At 46.1% G+C, this 18,288-nt stretch overlaps 1 protein-coding gene across 2 annotated transcripts; it reads left to right on the plus strand.

Moving 5' to 3' along the window:
* The first annotated feature begins 2,377 nt into the window (after positions 1–2,377).
* TDRD5 (tudor domain containing 5) lies at positions 2,378–16,617 on the plus strand. Of its 2 annotated transcripts, none has more exons than XM_058842846.1 (10): positions 2,378–2,418; positions 2,971–3,209; positions 4,152–4,751; positions 5,542–5,672; positions 8,556–8,761; positions 9,390–9,596; positions 10,628–10,694; positions 11,644–11,844; positions 12,684–12,843; positions 15,855–16,617. In XM_058842846.1, exons 2-9 carry the CDS (start codon positions 2,999–3,001, stop codon positions 12,837–12,839), a joined length of 1,779 nt encoding a protein of 592 aa, XP_058698829.1. In that variant the 5' UTR covers positions 2,378–2,418; positions 2,971–2,998; the 3' UTR covers positions 12,840–12,843; positions 15,855–16,617. The 2 variants fall into 2 exon arrangements, with proteins under 2 accessions (XP_058698829.1, XP_058698830.1); XM_058842847.1 differs by having other exon boundaries at positions 5,545–5,672.
* Positions 16,618–18,288: the final 1,671 nt, after the last annotated feature.

An 18,288-nucleotide genomic window follows, 5' to 3' on the forward strand; every position in this document is an offset into this window, starting at 1 on the left:
CTGTGCCGAGGAGCACGCAGCTGCCTGGGGAGTAGAACGAGTGCGTGCTCAAATTTATTGCTGCAGGCAGGAAAAGCAGGGAGGGGAGGAGAGAAGGGGAGGTGTCACATCAAGGAGGCTCGTTTCAAGTTCATCACAGGCTTGTCAGGCATAATGGACAGTGAAGTGAGCAAGCTGTTTCCAGCTGCTCTGCTCTCATCATGCACAGCTGTTGAGATGGGAAGGAAAGTTAGACCTGGATAGGGTGGACCCCAGGAGAACATTCCATTTACATCTTCCTGCTTTTGGAAATGAAATACAATCAGAAGCACCATGGTGATTTTTAGTAGATAAGTTTCTGCAAAGGTGTTGAAAAGCAACCTAAAAGTAACTAAAAGTCAGGCATGTGGCCCTAAAGACACCAAAAGGTGAGAGTGGCCCAAATAGACACCCGGGTGAAAAACCTTTGCTGCTGAGACCAGTGGCTTACTTGGAGGTGGTTGGAGGGGGTGTTGTGGTGAACATCTGGGTGAGTACCATCTCACACTGCTCTGCTCTCCAGAAGCCCTTTGGCTGGCACTGTGAAGGGACACTGGCAGCAGACCCCCTCTCTCTAGGGTCACATTTTAGCAAGGAGGGAAAGTAACCGGTCCCAGCTTTCCTGAATGGAATAATATGAGAATAATATGAGAGCCATCACAGAGTTAGAGCTGTTGAATCTAAATTGCCAAAAGAGTTTGTGCCTAAGTGCCTCCCTAGTTTTCCACAGCAGGAGCATGGCAGAGCAAACATAGGAGCTTTCTCTTTTCATGCTGCTCAGCCTGTGTTGACATCTGCAGAAACCTGTGGAAGAAACACTTTTAAAATCAGCAACTGTGTTAAAGCAATCAGTACCTGGCTAGAAATTACACTACAGAAAGACACAGCTAGCAGGTGTGACAGGACAGAAAGCAGGACAGGCTGAGCTCAGGGATTCCAGTCCCAGGTGTGGAGGAGTGGCTGGACAGAGCTGGGAAGACATCTGGGGAGGTGCTGATCTTGTTTTTTCACAGATTCCTATTTTATTGGAGACTTGTGGTCCACCCAGAGTCAGGATATTGCAGACAGGGAGGGCAGGAGCACCAGCTGCCTGCTTTCTGTGCTGTGCTGGGTGCCGTGTCAGCAGGTCACCAGGGAAGTGATAGATGGAAAGTGCTAAAGGCAGAGAAAAGCTGGGTGAAAATGGGGTGTAATTAATACATTTGTTCAGTGTATATTCTTTGGAAGTGCTCCAGAAACCTTTCCCACTTTGTGTTTATCGCTTGGCCGACGTAGGACCAGCAAAGATGGTCTCCAGCTGCTGAAAAGGCAGGTGGTTTTTAAGCAGCAACAGAAAAAGGCAGCTCAGGTCTGGTTTTGGATTCCAGTTGGTGTCTTGTCAAAAGCACCCCAGCATGTTTAACACCTGCATACCTGCAACATGCTGGCTTTGTCTGATCTTTTATTCAACCAGTGGGTCCTGACTCCACCATGCCCTGGAGATGTGTTTGGTTGCTAACTTTTGAAACAAGGAGATTTTTTGAGAGCACATGCTGATGGGTGTCCCAAAATTCACAGGTTCAGCTCCTGTTTTAGTCTGAAATTTCCTGTGTGGAAATCAGCTGTGCAGTTGGGGCAGTTCCTCAGGTATCTGTGAGCCCTTAGGAAACAGCCACTGCGCCCCTCTTTAACTACACTCTGTGACCTCTGGAAAGTCAAAGTCTCTTCTGTGGATTTTCCCCTCAGATGGGACTGAAAGAAATACAAGGCTCCTCTTAATAACCACATCTGGTTTTAAATATGGTTATGTTGAAGGAACGGGTCCTGTTCTGTGTGTGTGGCTCTTTCCTAATGTGCTTTTTGTGCTTTGCTCCACTTTGGATTTTCCTCTTAGATGGGTCAAAAAAAAAAAAAAAAATGTAAGGACTCCTTACAATACAAGACTCCTCTTAATAACATTAGGACATGGAGGTTCTGGAGCACAAGTCTGATGAGGAACAGCTGAGGAAGCTCAGTGGAGACATTATCACTGTACAAGCACAACCACGGGAGGCTGTAGCCAGGTGGGGTCGGGCTTTTTACCCAGGCAGCCAGAGATAGGACAAGGGGATATAGTCTCCACCAGTACCAGGAGAGGTTGGGGTTGGACTAGGGACAATCTTCTTCATAGTAAGGAGTGGCTAGACATTGGAACAGGATGCCCAGGGAGGTGGGGACATCACCATCCCTGAAGATGTTTAAGACTGGACATGCACTCAGTGCACTGGTCCGGCTGACACCGTGGTGTTGGGTCATGGGTTGCACTCTATCATCTCAGAGATCTCCTCCAATCGTTTTTGTTTCGTTTTTTTGGTGTTTTTTCTTAAGAAAGCAGGGAAAGCATCTCCCTGCCGCTCCTCCCCAGCCCTGAGGCAGCGGAAGGTCTATCCCGCCTCAGCGCTGAGGGCGGCGGCGGCGGCGGCCGCTCCCCCTCAGCGGGGCGGCAATGGCGGGGGGGGGGGGGGGGCGGGGGGTAGCGGCCCCGCCCTCACGCCCGAAAAGGCGGGAAAGGCGCCGCGCAGGCGCGCGGGGAGGCCGGAGCTATGGCGCCGTGCGTGTGGGAGCATGGGGGGGTGTCCCGGCATGGCGCTGAGGGGAGCAGGGATGTCTGTGGGGAACAGGGAACCTGCCAGGCTGAGGGGCGAGCCCTCGCGTTGGAGGGGGTCGCAGGGGTTTCTGCGAGGAGCACTCACCGCCCGGCGGTGGGTGGGGTGTCCTCGGGCAGCAGTATGATGGATGCGCAGGGTGTCTGGACTGGCTGAGGTTATGGGGTGCACTAAACTCCAGGGCTGCTGGCAAGTGAATACAGGGATTGTGGGTGAATCTACTGCCCCCGCCAGCTTTCAGCTGCTAAGTGGGAAAAAGTTAACATTCTGGGTGATGATGAGCAGTTGTGGTCCAAGTTGTCATCTGCTTGCTTGTGTTCCCCTTTAGCACAGAGGCGTCGAAGCAGGCACAGCTGATGGAGGTGCTGAAGAAGGAGGTGAGGGCGATGCTGATAGCTGCCAAAGCAGGCTTGACACCAGAGCAGCTGGAGGAGCAGTACATGGCCATGGTCTGCAAACCTCTCCCTCTGCGTGACCTGGGCTTCCAGTCCACCTTGGAGCTGGTGACACAAATGCCTGAAGTTGTCCGAATCTGTTCTTCTAAGAATGGCAGTTTAATCCTCAAAGGTGAGTTTTTGTTTCCAGATGGGTGGAGGAGTTGTTTGCAACCTCATACTGGAGTGAAGGGATTTTCAGATGTGCAGAGCTGTATGTCACATATCTGTTAATCTGTTTTTCATATGGCTCTGGTTAATTTTTTGTCTTTGATATTTCTTCTTGTATTTTGATCTGCTTTTTAACACTTTTGTGTTCTTCCCTCCTGCAAAAGTCACCCATGCTTCTAGCTATTTTTGTACACTTTTTCACTCTGCACTTGGTTTAGAAACTGATGTAACTTTTCCTTATGGGTACACTAGAACTGGTCTATAAATGCAGACTACAACAGGAGCCAAAACTAGGGTGGAGCCTCGAGAGAAGCTGTGAAGGTTTCTGTACCTGACCCCGTTGGAAGCTTAGCCTGTATCAAAGAACCTTTTAAGTTTTCTTTTTCTTTGGGGAAGAGTTGTGACAGCAAATGGCAGTTGCAAAGAGTTGATTGGGAAGGGTGAAATGGTTGGGGGCTTTTTGAGTGCTACAAGTAACACAAGAAAAAGTTGTTTAGAAGCTTTGAAAAGACCTGTGTGATTCTCCATGGAGACCTTTCTTGGGCAGGATGTGTTCTGTAGTGAGAGTTTACTGTGATTCTGCTTTCCCAGCAAAACTCTCAGCAGCTTGGTTTTTATTTGTGATCCTGCATCCAAGAATTTGACCTGCCCTCCTGCCTGGTCTGAATTTTTAGGGATGAGGGTGCAAACTGGTTGCTGACTTTTAAAAATAGTTCAGTCCAGTTTGTAAAGGATGAGGTTGCTGGAAATCAGCCATGGTTTAGTGTGATTGCTTTTGAAGGAGACAACTGCTTCTGGAAAGGGTGTGGAGAAGAGGAAAGAAAGGAATGAAGAGGAGCTTTTCCAGTGTAGAGTTTTTAATGGTTCATTGTTCTGGTTGTCTGTTTATTTCTTTCTGTTGCAGCCATTGCTGATGACTCCACCAAAGGGATTGCCAAGCTGGTTGCCAACCAGAAAGTAAAGATACGGAAGGCATCAAAGAAAACTTATACAAAGGCAAATGCTACTTTTCCCACTAAGAACTCTAAGAATCCACAGAGTTTCCAAACTCTGAGTGCTGGGACTCCTGTCCTGCCAGCAGCAGTGAAGGCTGAGCTGCAGGACCTGCTGAGCTCCTCACCGCTTCTGCTCGCGGACTTGGACAAGGCCTTCCTCAGACGCTTTGGCCGGGCGTTCCAGTACAGGCAGTACGGATTTTTGTCCATGTTTGAAGTCCTCAGGAGTATGTCTGATTCCATTGTCATTGAGCAGACAAAGGCAGGTTCCTTGCTGGTCCTGAGGAAGTACTTGGCAAGCAGGATAGAACAGGAGGAGGTACCTCAGGGTGAGGCTGAGGAGGAAGAGGTGCCTCAGGGTGAAGCTGAGGAGGAAGAGGTGCCTCAAGGTGAAGCTGAGGAGGAAGAGGTGCCTCAAGGTGAAGCTGAGGAGGAAGAGGTGCCTCAAGGTGAAGCTGAGGAGGAAGAGGTGCCTCAAGGTGAAGCTCAGGAAGAAGAGATGCTGCAAGGTGAGGTGGTGTGTTTAACAGAAAGCATGTAGTTCTTACAAGCTCTGTGGCCAAGCAACTGCCTTTTAAGTGTCTGTTGCTGCATTTCCAGTTGCTGTAGAAGTCCTGATTCCCCTGATGTTTAGCACAGAAGAACTGTTGAGTGCTGCAGAAGCAGCTGTCACAAGGCAGTTGCCTTGGTAGCATAGAATTTAACGGGAAGGTTTCAACACATTGCCACTGTTTTGTGGTGTGAGGTGAAAGAAGGGCTGATTAGCCCATTCAGAGTATGGATTTGCTGAATGTGGATGTAGGACTGCGATTCCTAGTCATTCCAGGTAATAGGTGAAAGAACTAGAAGGATCTTCTGAATGTCTGCTCTGCAGGCTGGTAAAGCTTTTGCCATACACTTTTTGAGACTGAAGATTTAACACTGGCCTGACAGGCATGGCTACAGTGTTCCACAAGAGAGACAGGATGTAGATGCTCTCATCATTCCCATAAAACCTATGGGAGAGGGTGGATAATCACAGAGAGTTCCTGCCAAATTCACAGCTTTTCCAAGGAAAATTCATTTTAACATTATTCTAGCAATGGAATTTAACCCTTAGCTTGCTACAAGAGCAAGTGATTCTTGTTTTAACTTACTGACCCAGTGAATCCTCATGATTGTGGTGGCTGTGAATGCTTCAAGTTTTGAGGAAAACAACACCAGTACTTTCAGACTTCTATTTGTTTATGTTTTCCCTTTCTGCTTAATATGCAGCACTGTATCAGTCCAAGAATAACAGCCAAATTATTGTCTTTGCAGCAGCATCTGCAGCTAAGATGCCTCCTTTAGAACCCATCCACGAGACAGAGAGCTTCTACCAGGCAGCACTTCCAATGGATTCGGAGCCGGTGCAAGCTCAAGCAGTAGATTTGGATGATCACCTCAAACGAGTAAGTGGCTGGACAAATGAGCTGTACATTTTTCATGTTGATTTTAAGGGGTGATACTCTTTTTACTATCTTTGTGTCTGTTGAGTTTGCATTGTTGAGGCACCACTGCTTCCAAACATTTTTGTGCCTGTTTTAGATGTCTCTGGAGGCAACCAGGTTCATGGTCACCTGGTGGATAGCTTTATGTGGCATCCAAAGTCAATCTTTTTCTGGTCTCGAGGTCTATCAGATCATCCAAGGCCAGTGTAGTGTTATCTTGCTTACAAGAGTGGTGATACCTTTTGCTATAGTTACTTGTAACTGGACTTCAATAACTTTGTTGTGACGCAAGTTGTGTGAAATTTCCCCCGCTGCTGTTGACAGGGCTTCACCGTCAGTCAGTTGGACAGAGCTGGGGAATGTTCCTCAGTGGCCTTGATTCCTGCAGTCTCAAGTCTGCTATTTTGTAGGAAATTTTCATTATTTTGTTTTGTTTCACAGTGTGTTTTTTAGAAAGGGATGGAGAATAGCGGTGCAGAGACTCTGAGCTGCCAAATCTTTTTGGCAGAATTTGTTTGTCCCTCCTTTATTTTTTTGAGTATCTTTAGACCTTCTTTTTCTCAGGAAAATCCTCTTACTTATGGTTGTTTCCTCTGCCAAGCTTGTCTTGTGGCTATACCCAGCTGTACAATTGGAGCTTAGAGGTAGGGAAAGAATCCCAAGTGTTCTTCCTGACTTTGGTGTTTTGTGTACTAATGAGCTTGGAAGCATGGAACTATGAGTTGGACTTTGTGTAGCACTTGATAAAACATACCCTCGAGAGATTTTTGGCAGCCTGTTCTAATCCTATGAAGAAGTTTAATTTGGTGTGATGAGATCCACAGGGAATTTCCCTGGATCAAACCACAAGTCTGATTGTGTGAAGGCTATGAAAGGGGGGGATATGGTTGAGCTAGCCCCAGATTTTTGTTCCTAGCTATTGCTGAGGGGACCCATTTAAAGATCCTGGCAAGATGAGATTTGGAAGATGTTGTTACAACTCCTGTTTGTCATGAAACACTAAGTTTGCTGTTTTGTTTTTAAAAAGCTCTGAAGAGGATGAAAGGAGTTTAGAATGTGTTTGTTTAGGTGTGCAGTGGACATTTGTTCATCAGAATGCTGCAAGGTAGAGGGGAAAGATGCAACCTGATCCCTGCCCTGCTGCCAGGTATCCTGGAAATGTTTCCAGGGTCAGATGGGGCACAAGGGCTGAGTCCATCTGCTCAGTTCCAAGAAGGATAAAGAAGACAGAGCTGCTGCTCTCAAGAGTTTTTTCTTGCTGCTGTGACAGCAGGAAAAGTGTCACCCACAGCACTCTTGGCAGCTGCCAGTCCAACTTGGGGCAAGGAGTCAGGCACTCTTGCAAGCCATACCTCTTATAAAGCCTGGTTTTACACTCTCTTCTCTTGCTTTATCTTTTTATAACTTCATTGCATTTTGTGAGCTTCTTTTCAGATGCACATAAGTCTTTCAAAGAAATGTCTGTTGTCACTAACAATATGTGAGCTGGCATATAAAGCCCATGTGTGCCCTTAAGAGTCTGATCTGAAGAGCTTTCTCAGAGCAAAATTATCCCTTAGAAATGCTACCATTCACCAGGATTACACAGAGGAAATTTGTGAAGGGGTTTTTAGAGCTGCTGCTCAGGCCAGAATTCCCTCGGTTGCTCTCAGACTCAAAAATGTTAATTCACTGTTTAACTCAAATGTTTTAGTCAAAATTTCCATCTCCAAAAAATGGAAGGGCATTAGGCTTTACTCAGTCTGCAGAAGGAGAGACCAGGGAAGTGGTCACAGCACCAAGCCTGCCAGAATTCAAGAAGCATTTGCTCTCAGGCATGTGCTGGGATTCCTGGGGTGGTCATTTGCAGGGTCTAGGAGCTGGACTTTGATGATCCTTGTGGGTGCCTTCTGACTCAGAATATTCTATGATTCTGTGATCTGCACCTTTACAAAGTGCTTAAGAGAGCCACTATTGCAAAACCTATTGTTTTGCAGTTGAATTTAGCCATAGAAACAACAGGGATTGTGCTGGAATGTGAATTGCCCACGCCTTGCCTGATGTATGATGCAGTGATAACTTGTACTGCGTTCACAATGAGTAAAATTGAAGTATTTTTGACTTCTAATCATTGGAGAAGTGCTGTCTGCTGGCACAAAAGAAAGCTCTTGAGGCAGTGAAAATAGCTGACGTTTGATTAAGGCTCACATCCATACTACTTCAAGTGAAATAATGTTTTCAGCAGTTAGAATAATGAAAAATTGAAAGCTGTCTGAACAGCTCACTTGTACAAATTTGTCTAAAGTGAGAAAAGAACAGAATTTGTAGATCTTGACTGGTTTTGTCTGTGGGAAGTAGCTCTAGTGTGAAAATGGGATGCATTCATGTCTTCTGTCACTCTGGAATCATTTTCAGATAGTTTTGCTAGTTCAATCATGTACTTTTTCATGGTTATGAGTCATTAGAAATAATATATTTTCAGTAAAATCCAGCAAAGAGGTGGGTTGGGTTTGGGGTTTGATTTTGTTTTGCTTTTTTGGCAATAGTCCTTCACTACTTTTGTCTAATATATCACCTGACTTCAATTCCTGTCCTTTATTCCTTGCAGGAATATGAGCAAGGTATTTTTGTTGCACCCCTCTTAACACTGGAGGGAAGAAAGAAAGTGAGTGTGAAAATGATAGTTTCTATCACAGGGAAAGTTTTCATCTGAGTTTGTCCAATTTGTTGGGATCCTCTGATATTCAGTCATTCACAAGTCCCCAGGAAAGCAGAACTATTTTTTAAATTAATGGAAAGGCCAGTTGTGTGTGTTCAGTGCATGATGAGACACCTGAGTGCCACCTCCTGCTTATCCCCTTGTAGCATCAAGGTTTTGAGCAGTCTCCACCGAGTCCAGAGATCCCTCCAGATGCTGTTCAGGACAGAAGCCTTTGCAGTTTGCCACCTCTGAAGAGAAAGTGCTTGGTGGGAGTCATTGTGGAATTCATCGTCTCTCCTAGCCAGTTCTACATCCACGTCTGCAGCAGGGAAGCATCCTATAAACTGCAGGATCTGATGTTTGAGATGAGGTGGGAGCGTGATACGGCAGCACAGTGGGTGTTTGTGCTGAGGGAACCGGACACCCAGCTCTTGGTGATGGTCACCAGAGATGCTGGTGCTGTCCTGAAACACTACTCAAAATGTTTATCCATCCCTTTGAACTAACAAGCGTTAAGTGTGGTCACCAGCAGTTCCTGTGGTTTGTCTGTGTCCTAGCAGTTCTGAACTTTGTAAGGAGCTTGAAGGATTCCTTTGTCTTGTCTGTGCATCTGTTGCTAATGTGCTCAGTTAAAGCTTTTACTTCCACCTCCAACACTGCACCTGGGCCAGTACTCCAGAACCTGGTTCATGAGAAATGCTGATGGGTCAGGGTAATGGTAAAAAAGTAATTATTAGGATGACTCTGTTTAGCCTCAGATTAATCCCCATTAATTATCTTCTTGTCAGAACCCAAGAGTATCATTCAGATGTTAAAAGTTTGGGGTTGCAATTTGATTCCCAAGTGTGGCAGGACAGAGATATAAAGGGTCTATTGAAACAACTCTTGAAAATTCATGTCATGGGGGACTTTGCAAAGTCTTTTGATGCCCCATATATTTCTCCTTGTTCATCTCCTGAATCCTTCTAAGCCTGGTTTCTCACTGTGATCTTTTACAGACACGTTTACTCACATAAAGTTGCTTCTGATAAATACATCATGCCCGAGTCTGCAGTGCGGCCTGGGCAGCTCTGCTGTGTCATGGTCTCCAAGTGGTGGTACCGTGTGATCATCCACCGTGTGGTCAATGACCAGGAGGTAGAGGTGTTCTATGCAGACTATGGACACCTCCAAATTGTCCAGAAGTCCTGGCTGAGATTCCTCAAGTAAGTGAATTACACATGGGGTGGCAGAATTCCAGAACAGCTGAGGTTGGATTAGGCTTCTGCAGGTCATCCTGTCCAAGCTCCCTGCTGAAGCAGGGCTGTCCAGAACAGGCTGCCTAGGACCATGCTGAGATGGTTTTTGAATGTTTCCAAGGATGAAAATTCCATTACCTCTTTGGGCAACCCATTCCAGTGCTTGGTCACTCTCCTGGTAAAAATGACTTTCCAGCTGGCCCACACTGTGCTGATGCATGGTGTTATTCTTCCCCAAGTGCGGGACTTTGCTGAACTTTGTGAGGTTCCTGTCTGCCCATTTCTCTATCCTGTCAAGATCTGTTTGGATGGTAACCTGACCCTCTAGGGCATCAGCCATTCCTGCCAGTTTTGTGCCATCAGCAGACTGAGGGTAGACTCTCCCCCATCACCCAGGTCAAGAATGAAGACATTGAGCAATACTGGACCCAGCAGTGGCGCCTGGGGTACACTGCTAAATCCTTTCCTGTGTCTGCCTTCACTCTTCAGTCTGTCCTCTTGCTGCTGTCACCTTGGGGCAAGATCCCTAATGCTCCTTCCTGGATTGCATGAATGGATATACACATTTCTCCTGAAGGCACATTCCCCAAGTGGGACTTGTTTGCAATGTCAGAGGTACTTTTTCTCTGCAGTTCAACACATTTTCCATATTGTTGTCTTCCCCCTTGTTTGCCTCTCCTTGTGCCTGTCTGTCGGCATTCTTTGGTTTAAAAGTCATGGTTCTCTGTCTGTAACTTTGTCTCCACAAGGGGTTTTGATGGGAAAGTGCTTGGACCCGGGAATACGTAAGGGACCAGTTGTTATTGCTGTTTTGCTGTGCCCATTCTCTGGCTATGGAGTGTTTTCTGAAGCTGCTGTTGGGTTTTAGTCATGAGTGCACAATCCAATGTATGCTTCTGAATTTCTAAACAGGTAGTAAAACCCAGAAGAGGAAGAAGTTCTGCTCTTCTGCTGATTTATCCCTGTTTTTGCTGTAATGGTTTTGCTTTGTATTTTAGGTGGCACTACTTGAAGCTCCCTGCTCAGGCCATCCCATGTTCCTTGGCATGGGTAAAACCCGTGGAGGTACGTGTCCATGTGCAGTTTTGTTTATTGACATATGTGGACAAGTTATCAAGTAGAGGTTGTGTTTTTCTCCTGCCAAGGGCAGACATTTGGATGAAGTCAGGCCCTGTTGATATTTACAGCTTAATTACTGTTCAGCAGTGTGCTGGGTGAGTATCTGCTCTACAAGCAATCACCCTTTCACTGCTTTCCTTGCCATCAGAGCATTCTTGCTTACATTCTTTCAGAAACAGATGGCTACTGTTAAGCAACACAGCAAACATGTTCCTCTCCCTGCCAGGAGTTCCCCAATGTCCTTCTGAAGCCTTGGTAGCTCCAACCGCTGTTTCAAAAATGTATTCTGTAACAGAGCTTTAAGTGAGGTGGTTTGGTGCAGTTAGCACAGCCAGAGTTATAGAGGCCATAAGAAAGTTTCTCTGATAGGAAACCTCTTGGTCAAGAAGCCTGACAAGTACAATCTCTGAAGGAAAGCATATGAGCAGAGTTGCTGCCTGTGTGTTTTTAAAGATGTTGCTTTTAAAAAGTTATTTCTCCTGGGCTTTGAGGGTTGATCAGAGTGGCGAGGCTTAGCAGCATCTTAATAACTTTTGATACTTTTCATGTTTGTAAAGTCTTGTGATTTCAGGCATTAAAAAAGAAAACCCAACAAACAAAACCAACAAACAACTGTATTTTAGGCAATTGGGATAAAATTACTTGTGAATGCCATGGAACTATGTTTGGAAATAGGTATTTAGGGTGAAAAGGCATTCCCAGTGTAATGAGAATTGCAGGCTTCGGGGTAGCTTGATTTAGCTTCATCCTGAGAAGTTTGTCTACCTGACTTTCCTGTATTTGTCACTAGGCTGGCCTAGCTCAGTTGGCTTTTGACAAGTGCCCACCACAAGGAAAAGTCTCAGATGGTGGATATTGGTCTGTTTATGGTAACTTCACATTGTTTCCTCTTCAGGGCACGTGGTCCAGTGCAGCAATTCTCCTGTTCAAGCATCTCTGTCGCTTCAAGGAACTTGTGGGCATCGTTGATGAATACGTGGATGGTGTTCTGTACCTCTTCCTGTGTGACACATCCACCAAGGAGGATGTCTACTTCCACTCTGTCTTGAGGGATATGGGATATGCTGATGTCTGTGGAGAGAACATCCCTTCCCAGGTCAGGAGAGAAGCTTGTGCTTCTGAAAGGAAGGGGAAGGGAAGGATCCCTGTTTGGGTGTCTGTAATGGGAAGATTCTTACTTGGAAATGGTTTTGTGAAGAGCAAAACTGGTATTCCCTGTTTTCCTGTAGCTTTTAATTTTGTGACTGCATCCCAGAGTGTCTAACTCTATGAGGAGAGCTTGCTTTTTGGTTAAGGTGGAATCTGATGGTACAGCAGAGATGTTCTGTTTAGTAGAACAAACTGTTTTCAGCCTGTCTTCTAGCAATGGATTAAAAGTTGATATATAAATGGTTTTGGTTTACAAACTCTCACACCTTGCTAGTGAAATGTACAGTGCTGGATGGCATAACCATGGTAATTGCCTATTGTCACACCGGTTGCAAGCCACACCATTTGTGCTTTAGGCTTACCTGTGGCATTGTTTGCATGTCTCAGCTCAGTTCCAGTAAGAGCTGTGTGGATTATGAACACCCTTGGAAAGGTACTGCCACAATTTTATATTCCAGCAGAAAGCTGAGTTTTACAGCCTGGAGTGCTTCTGTCGTTTTATCCAGCAGATGCAGCATGCATGTTCTGGCTGGATTAGTGATGGTATTTTTGCACGTGTAGCCAAAGTTTTGGGGAGAGAGGCATTGCTGGGAAATTTTGCTGCTGACAAAAGAGGAGTTGGTTTTCTTAATAAGGCCGTTTTTGCAAGAATTTGGAGCTAACTCTTGGGTGTTGTGCACCTTCATCCATTTGCTGACCTGTTAGAGATTTGCTGAATCCTTTTTATTCTTTGTGGTAATTGCAACATAGAGGTGTTTTCCTGTTCTGGCATGGTTTTTATTCTAGGAATTTGAGGAACTGAATCCTTCAGCCTTGTATGTTCAGCCCAGTGGAAAGCAGGGGAATGCTGGAATGGTGGAGCCAGACCTTCACTTGCAGCAGGAATCTCAAGATGCAGACAGTGAAACAGCAACCTCGAAGCTGGATGGGGCTGAGCTGTGACCAGGTGAGAGTTTGGCACAGCTGCCATTCCATGAAGTCAGCTCCAGGGCTCAGCAGATGTGTCCTGTTTTAGTCCCATGGAATTGGTTTTCTGTGGAGTTGGTTTTCTGCTTTCATAAAAAGCAAGCAGAAATATGAAAATTATTATTTCTGTGGACCATAAATACCTTTCTAGCTGCCTGTCCTCTGATCCCTTTGCAGACTTGAGGGAGTCTGTGTGCTCTCTCTAACCTCCCATATGTGCACCATAATTTTTTCAGTTTGAGAGTGGACTCTGAGAACTCAGAGCAGTGCCAGATTCTTGTGATCAGTTTGACTTAGCACCTCCATGGCTTTGCACCCCTGGGAGCCAGGAAGTGTGTGTTTTCCTCTTAGATCTCTGAGGTTTGGCAAAGGATGTGTAATAATTCAGGGTGGTAGTCTGTAAATGCAGGAAGAGACCACAAGTACTAGTGGTGAATATTTGCAGTAAAGGGTCTTGCTCATCCTGAAGCGACCTGAAAGGAAGTGCTTTGCAGTGCTGGTTGTTGCTAGGGATAAGGTTCTGTACAGCAACAGGTTTGTGAAAAAAATACCTCTAAGGGTGAATGTAAGGCATACATGTGTGCTGTACACCTTGGGTTTCAGAGCATGTTCAAAGAGAAGCCCTTGGCTATTGAGCAGTTGCTGAAGGGAGAGGTCAAGCAGGGAGTAAACCCCAGGAGCTGAGTGCAGTCTAGGGCAATACCTTTAGAAACACCAGGAGCACCTGTCTGCAGGTGATTCTCTCCCCTTTTCTGTGTTACTTAAATAGTAGTATTTTCATGAGACTTTTTTTTTACTACAGGGACCAAAACACCTTTCAAGCCAGTGTCAGCTGTTGAAGTGTTCAGCAGTGGCCCTGCTCTGGGGCTGCTCTTGACACTGCTCTGAAAGAAGAGTAAAAGCGTAGAAGAGTAAAAGTGTAAATACTAGTAACTTGTAAAGCAGTCATTTTCTCTAACCAGCCTAGGTTTCTGTGCTAGAGAAACTCTGTGTAAGCTGTGTCTTGGATATTAATGTCCTTGCTCTGTCAATTTATCAAACGACCTGAAAGACACAAACCATCATCTTATTGTATTTGGAAGAAGGTAATATGGGGAGGACTGCAAATCTGAGTTGGTGTTTCAAATGCAGGAATCTGGAGAGTTCCTTACCTAGCTGACTAAAGCAAGATTGATAAATGTCAGACATAGGTGGTGATTTGAAGACTAGAGGAATGTAAATGCATCCTGTCCCTCAGTAAGAATGGCGTGGGTGGCAAGAAGAGACAAAAATCATCTTGTAACCTTGTCCTAGCACTCATATTTTTTCCTGCATGTTAAGCAAAAGTTTTCAGTGGGCTGCTGGTGTCCAGCTGAGTAGTTGGCTAATTGGGCTCTAGTGATGCTCGTCTTGGCATCCTGTCAGCTCTGAATTCCTGCTGCCCAGCCATCCTTGCTACTGCAGGAGTGCCTCACAGTCCCCTCGTGCCCTGACAACAGAAGCAGCCTAGAGAGCAAGTGCCCAGTTTTTGAACAGCTGTGGTTGAATTGCTGCTTGTCTGTCATTTCACTAGTTTTCTTCTCCATACTGAGTTAAAAAATACAAACATCAGCTCTTGTCTGTGGCTGAGACGTGAGTGAACATCCCTGAAATGTAAATTTAATTTGAATTCTTAAGCAAAAATGCAGAGGGGCTTCCTCTGACTCAGCTCCTGCCTCCTTGCAGAAACTCCCTCTGTCATTGCCATCACTGGCTCTGCGTGGGGCTGCTGAGAGATGAGACAGCTGTTAACTCTCTGCTGAGAAGAGGATGCCTTGAGTCTTGTAATAATCTATGGCTCTTTCCAGCTTGCTGTGGAGGAAAAGCTGCCCTTTGGACAAGGGGACTGGGGTATTATTGTTGTGTAGTCTTGTTCTGGTTTTTAATTATCCATTTGCTGACCTTCCACTTTGTAAATTTTGAGATAATTAAGCAGCTAATGAGCTGAGTGTGCACTAATTGCACCCTCTCGATTTTTTTACATACATTTGTAGGCACCTCATTCTCTTGGAGTGTCCTCAATGCCTGCTGTCTTTGTAAAGGTCTTCCACTGACTTGATTCCTCCTTTATTTACTCCAGGCAACCAGCAGAAATGAGGCAAGATGACCCAGATCAGATAGAAAGTTATTCCAGCAGGGCCCAACTTTATGAAGCTGTACATCTCACTGTTGGACTCAGGGCAGCACCATTCATGCTGGGTCCCCTTGACAGTATGAACAGATTCATCAGTCCAAATTGACTGACAGAAAGTTAAGCACTGTGCTGTGAGTTTTGCAGCCCCTCTTGGGTATCCTAAGGCTGGTGCTGCTGGAACAGATGGAAGTGTTGGTGTTTCTGTGGGCTGGAGATGACACAGTAATAAAGAGCTGGATGCAATGTATCATGGTGACCTTTGTGTAGCAAAATGGATTTCTAATTGTTTAATGGGAACAAATGAATTGAGGGTTAGTTCTCTCATTGTTGGGTTTTGTTCTCTTTTCTAGACTGCAGAAGTATTTGTTTCTCCACTCTAGTGTTCATTTCATACTGAGTTTCCCAGTCTCTCAACTATAAGGAACTAAAGCATTTCGTAAACCCTATGAGTTCCCTGTGTGGGTGTTTGCCTTCCATCTTCCAAATGATGGAAGAATTTACAGCACCCATACAAGAGCTGCTTGATTTACAAGGTGGATGAAGTGACTTGCCAAAGGCAATGGCTGTTTATGCCTTGGAACTTTCTCTCTAGAGTTCCCTAGACAAAAACTACTGAATTCACATCTGATTTCCCAGCTCTGGGGAAGTGGAGATGCAGCAGCAGAGGGAGAGGGGTCCTTGCATTATATCATGTCAGACTCATCAAACAGGTGTGCAGTAGCCAGTCTTCTTTCCATGGCCTGGTGAGGTCCAGGCAAAAGGGATTTCGGTCTAAACTGAAGCTCTTGGATTTGCCTGTGTAGATTTGATCTTTCTTTTCTGTGCTCCTCTTTATGCAGATGAAGAAAACATGAAGACCAAGACCTTCCCAGGAGTCTCATGGTTGGCCTCTGCGGTGCTTTGGGCTCTGTGACCAAGGGCCACCTCAGGAACTGTGTGTCCCTCCTGCCCTGCCCCCTGCAGTGTTGGCAGCTGCATGATTGGCCACTTCTCATGCCTATTTCCAGTGGCAGCCCAGCCTGAGAAGGAAGGTGTGGTAAGAGGGGAGAAGCTGGAGCTGCTGCCAGGGAAGGCTGTCTGGAGCAGCACAGGCTCTTTGTCTGACTTTTTTTATGATCTCTCTGTATGTTTTGTTGTTTTTTTTTTTTGTTCAGAAACATTTAATCCCTTGTGAAAACCTGGAGTGTGATGTCTCAGGTGTGCCCAGCATGTGTGATAAATGTTAGTTTTACTTTCAGGAAAGTAGTTTGGTTTTGTTGTACCAGTGGTGTACTGAGTTACTGCTCTTTAATATAATGGTTCAGGAGAACATCCAAGTGTCATATTGTGTTACGTATCCTTTAAGTTTAGGAGAGGGAAACTGGCTGCCCATCCCTCCCTGCTTCAGTGCATGAGCTGTTTTGACATTTTGTGGGGATGTGGTTTTGGTTTTCAACACAGTAGCTGCTCTTCATACTCCTTGCTCTGAGGAGAGCTGAAGAAACCTCCTTCCTCAAGAAGAAGATGCTGTGATTTGTTCAGTGTCGTGTGTACAAAGTGTCAGGAATTTCACCTTAAAGATACAGAATAAAATTTGTAAGGAATCCGGTGAGAGAGAGCCTGAAGCTTGACCGTGTTTGTGTCGCTCCTTGCCTGTGGCAGGTGATCCTGGTGGGTGTTACTGCAGAGAAAAGCTGTGAAAACAGAAGTGTCCTGGTTAGGAATGCTGGCACCCAGCTGCTTTTCTGGTACCTGGAGTGTTCCTCACATCTTCAGGGGCTTCAGGGGCCATTCTGTGCCCACATGCAACCATGCCAGAGATCTCTTCCTCTGCAAAACACCTAGAAAAGCTGAATTATACTAGCAGTAATACTGGGATGGGTAAAAGCCCAGCACAAGACATTTGTGGATTTGACTAGTTGATCTTTAAAGCTCTCTTCCAACCCAAACCATTGTATTATTCTTTTACTTTTTTTTTTTAATTATTATTTCAGTATTTAAGGATGGTTTGGGATGTGATACAGCTAAAAACTAAAAATCTGTGGCTGGTTAAGAAAGCAGCTGCTGGGGAAGATAATGAAGGAGATGGAAGGAGAATGCTGAGGAGTGGGGACTTTCCAACCCTGTGGGGACGTTCAGAGGTTTCCTGACTTCTCTGGTGCCACGTTTGGGTTGGGGCACTCACTGCACGTTTTTGTCCATCCATCGCTGTTAAGGAGCTGAGCTTGCTCAGAGCTCACCCTCTGCTGCAGAACCCCCTTTTGGTTTCAGGGAGGTGACAGCTGGGGCCAGGGTGGGGTGTCCTGAGAAGACCCCCAGATCCTCTTTTACCTCTCCCTGGGCTGCAGCAGCGGCCTGAACGTGGAGGAGCTGTCAGTGTGTCCCTGCTGCTGCTGGGTCACTGCTAGGTGGCAGCCGAGGCCAGTGCTCAGCAGCTCGGCTCCCTGCAGCCTCAAACTGCTCTTCTTTGGGGGTCTGGGAGGGCGAGGGAGGTGAGGAGCTGAAGAACATCCTGCTCAGTGGGCAGTCCCCGTGCCCAGCAGGAGCTGCCTCTGCCTGCAGTGCTGCAGGCCCCCAGGCTGCCTGGGCGTGTAACTGGGAGCTTTGGGGATGGGTCCCACTGCTCTTTCAGGAAATCGGGAATGGGGAGATGCTATGGGGTCTGGAAGGTGCTGTGTGGATAGTGGCAGCTTACATGTGTGCAGAAAGGCAGCAGCAAATTTGTGGGAGAGAGCCAGGAAGTATTAAACAGTATCCCTGTGAACTGGGGACTCCCAGACCTTCCAGTTTGGGTATGGAGGGAGCATATTCCAGGCACATCACTCTTTTTGCACCCTGGGTACTTGTTGAAGGTGGGCTACACAGCCTTGCTGCTATTCAATGTACCTTTCCTCATGCTGAACTGATCAGGATTTCCTTTTCCTTTGAGATTTTGCCATTCACATGCTGTCTGCAAGTGCTTGGTTAGTTTTTCAGGCACTTTCAATCAAGATAAAAGGTGAAGAACTGAACCTTAACTCTGAGCTTGGACCCCCCAAGGCACCTGAGGGACAGAAAACTCACCTGGAGCTGCTCCCCTGCTCCAGAGTGATCTGAGCTGCTCTTCCCAGCTCTGTGATGGCATCTCCCTTCCCAGAGCAGTTCAGCTCACATTCCTCATGCCCAGCAGGTCCCTGTTTGTACATTTGTTGCCTAAGGCAGTGGAAAAAATGAAAGATGCCTCAGGGACTGAAAAGTGATGCTGTATTCGTGTCCTTGCTCTTGGGCCAGTGCCAGGTGATGGGGAAAGAGGGA

The sequence above is a fragment of the Poecile atricapillus genome, chromosome 7, assembly GCF_030490865.1.
Source record: "Poecile atricapillus isolate bPoeAtr1 chromosome 7, bPoeAtr1.hap1, whole genome shotgun sequence".
NCBI classification, from domain to species: domain Eukaryota; kingdom Metazoa; phylum Chordata; class Aves; order Passeriformes; family Paridae; genus Poecile; species Poecile atricapillus.